The sequence below is a fragment of the Adiantum capillus-veneris genome, chromosome 1 (genome assembly GCF_014529385.1).
Source record: "Adiantum capillus-veneris isolate H3 chromosome 1, ASM1452938v2, whole genome shotgun sequence".
Classification (NCBI taxonomy): Eukaryota; Viridiplantae; Streptophyta; class Polypodiopsida; order Polypodiales; family Pteridaceae; genus Adiantum; species Adiantum capillus-veneris.
This window is the reverse complement of record NC_140931.1, coordinates 184,901,993-184,904,706: the sequence shown is the minus strand read 5'-3', so window position 1 is coordinate 184,904,706 and position 2,714 is coordinate 184,901,993. Positions and strand designations below refer to the sequence as shown.

Below are 2,714 nucleotides of genomic sequence, written 5' to 3'. Positions count from 1 at the left end.
AGTAACTTGTTGCGATATTGATCTTACCGAAGGAAGAAGTGATTCTTCACAACAAAAAACGCCTCACGGGGATTGACATCTAGATTTAGTTTAGTGACCTGGATTCCAGGGTGTATACTACCCTTTTGATTAGCGCATCAAGGTAAGCAATACAGTAGTTACCTTTCGCACACGAGATACCATGATGAGAGGAGATGGTAAACCAAGCAATGTATGATGAGAGAAGATGGTGAACCAAGAATTGTATTATATAACCAGGACAATTTCGATTCCGGTCAAAATAACTTCAGACCTAGAAAAAAAACGAGACGAATGAGAAGAGGGGGCGAGAGAGAGAGAGAGAGAGGGAGGGAGGGGTTATGGACTGGTCACTGCCTGATTCAACCATCCAGGTTTCATTACTAGCGTCTAATCACAATGGGGAGTTGGCAACTAAGTTGCTTCTCGAGATTGTTTCTTCGTGCATCAGAAACAAAAAGCTTACATTTTCGACGTAAGAGCGAGGCTGCCAAGGAAAGCAGACAAGCCCTCCCACAAGAACAGGCTGTAGCTATTAATACTCCTCTCCTTCCTCACCGTCATCACCTTCTGTAGATTCAGCTCCTACCTCTTCGTAGTCTTTCTCCAGAGCAGCCAAGTCCTCGCGTGCTTCCGAGAACTCTCCTTCCTCCATACCCTCGCCCACATACCAGTGCACGAAAGCACGCTTCGCATACATCAGATCAAACTTGTGGTCGATTCGGGAGAAGACCTCAGCGACGCTGGTGGAGTTGGATATCATGCACACAGCCCTTTGCACCTTGGCGAGGTCACCTCCAGGAACTACAGTGGGAGGCTGATAGTTAATGCCGCACTTGAATCCCGTAGGGCACCAGTCCACAAACTGAATCGTCCTCTTTGTCTTTATAGTTGCCACGGCCGCGTTCACATCCTTGGGGACAACATCTCCCCTGTACATAAGGCAGCACGCCATGTACTTTCCGTGCCTGGGATCGCACTTCGCCATCATAGACGACGGCTCAAATGCACTGTTTGTGATCTCCGCCACAGAGAGCTGCTCATGGTATGCCTTCTCTGCTGAAATTACTGGCGCGTAAGAGGAAAGCATGAAGTGAATGCGGGGATACGGCACCAAGTTTGTCTGAAACTCCGTCACGTCAACGTTGAGAGCGCCATCAAACCGGAGCGATGCCGTGAGTGACGAAATGACCTGGAAGATCATAAGATAACATTAGCTATTAAAAAATGAATTTTGCATACGGACAGTCCAGAGATGTCACAGCATTAGGAAACTACATCTGACCTGCGAAACCAGCCTATTAAGATTGGTGTATGTAGGACGCTCGATGTCAAGAGAGCGACGGCAGATATCGTAAATTGCCTCATTGTCGAGAAGCACGGATACGTCTGTGTGCTCCAATAGAGAATGGGTTGACAGGACGCTGTTGTAGGGCTCGACCACAGACGTTGAGACCTGTGGTGAGGGGTAAACAGTAAACCCGAGCTTGGACTTCTTGCCGTAATCCACAGAGAGTCTCTCAAGGAGAAGTGACCCCAGGCCTGATCCCGTGCCGCCTCCAACTGCATGGAAAACGAGAAAGCCTTGCAGCCCTGTGCAGTTGTCCGCAAGCTTTCTAATGCGATCGAGACAAAGATCAACTATCTCCTTCCCAACTACACAGTTAAACAAAAGAACGAGGAGAAATTAGGGCATCCACTCTGCAAGATAAGGTAGGCACAGGAATGTAAAGCTTAATGAATGATACTTACTGGTATAATGGCCACGAGCGAAGTTGTTTGCGGCGTCCTCTTTGCCGCTGATGAGTTGTTCCGGATGGAACAGCTGACGATACGTTCCTGTCCTAACCTCGTCTATCACAGTAGGCTCCAAGTCCAGAAACACGGCACGCGGGACGTGTTTACCCGCGCCGGTCTCACTGAAGAAGGTGTTGAACGCATCATCCCCGCCCCCAACAGTCTTATCGCTTGGCATTTGCCCATCGGGCTGCACAAATACACACAAGATCAATGCACTCGATCACGACGTGAAGGGAAAAACCTGGCATAATGCAGCACAACGGCCACTGACATGCAAGTAAAAACTCGAAAAACCCTGGAAGGGCACAGTGCAAAATTTACCTGAATACCGTGCTCCAAGCAGTACAGCTCCCAGCAGGCATTTCCAACTTGAATGCCAGCTTGTCCAATGTGGATGGAGATACACTCTCTCATGGTGAGAAAAGCGGGAAAGAGGCCAAGAGAAGAAAGAGGCGTTCAAGGAACCCACTGCAGAAGGGCAGCACAGAAGAGGATTCTTTCTTTAAGGCTATGGCGGAGGAGTAGAGACTGTGATAGAGGAAGAAAGGGGGGAATTTGTAGAAAACAAGAATAAACGGGCGCCCTAACGGCGCCGTCTGAGAAGGCCGTTAACTGACGGCCGCATGAAGGAGCGGCCGTTAACTGCCGAACGGCTCTTGAGTTTCAAAAGGCTACAACAGAAGACCTAATTCACTAGAAAGGGTTTCCAAATTTCTATTTAAAAGTAGTAATTTTGTGATATCTAGTGCACATGAGATCATGTTGGAGCTCGTATGCTTTGGAAGATGAGATCATCATATCATAATGGTGGAGCTTGTTTGCTTTGGAAGATTCTAAGGCCCCGTTTAAACTGTGCACGACGAGAAGAGCACTTTTACACTCAGGAACTACTCGGT

General features: G+C 48.2%; 1 protein-coding gene across 1 annotated transcript; it reads right to left on the bottom strand.

The window, feature by feature from the left end:
- Positions 1-217: 217 nt before the first annotated feature.
- On the bottom strand, positions 218-2,350 carry LOC147466150 (tubulin alpha-1 chain-like). The gene is made up of 4 exons (XM_086524421.1): positions 2,140-2,350; positions 1,771-2,005; positions 1,304-1,674; positions 218-1,210 (listed from the first exon to the last, which is right to left on the bottom strand). Exons 1-4 carry the CDS (start codon positions 2,230-2,232, stop codon positions 554-556), a joined length of 1,356 nt encoding a protein of 451 aa, XP_086380547.1. The 5' UTR covers positions 2,233-2,350; the 3' UTR covers positions 218-553.
- Between the last annotated feature and the right edge of the window lie 364 nt (positions 2,351-2,714).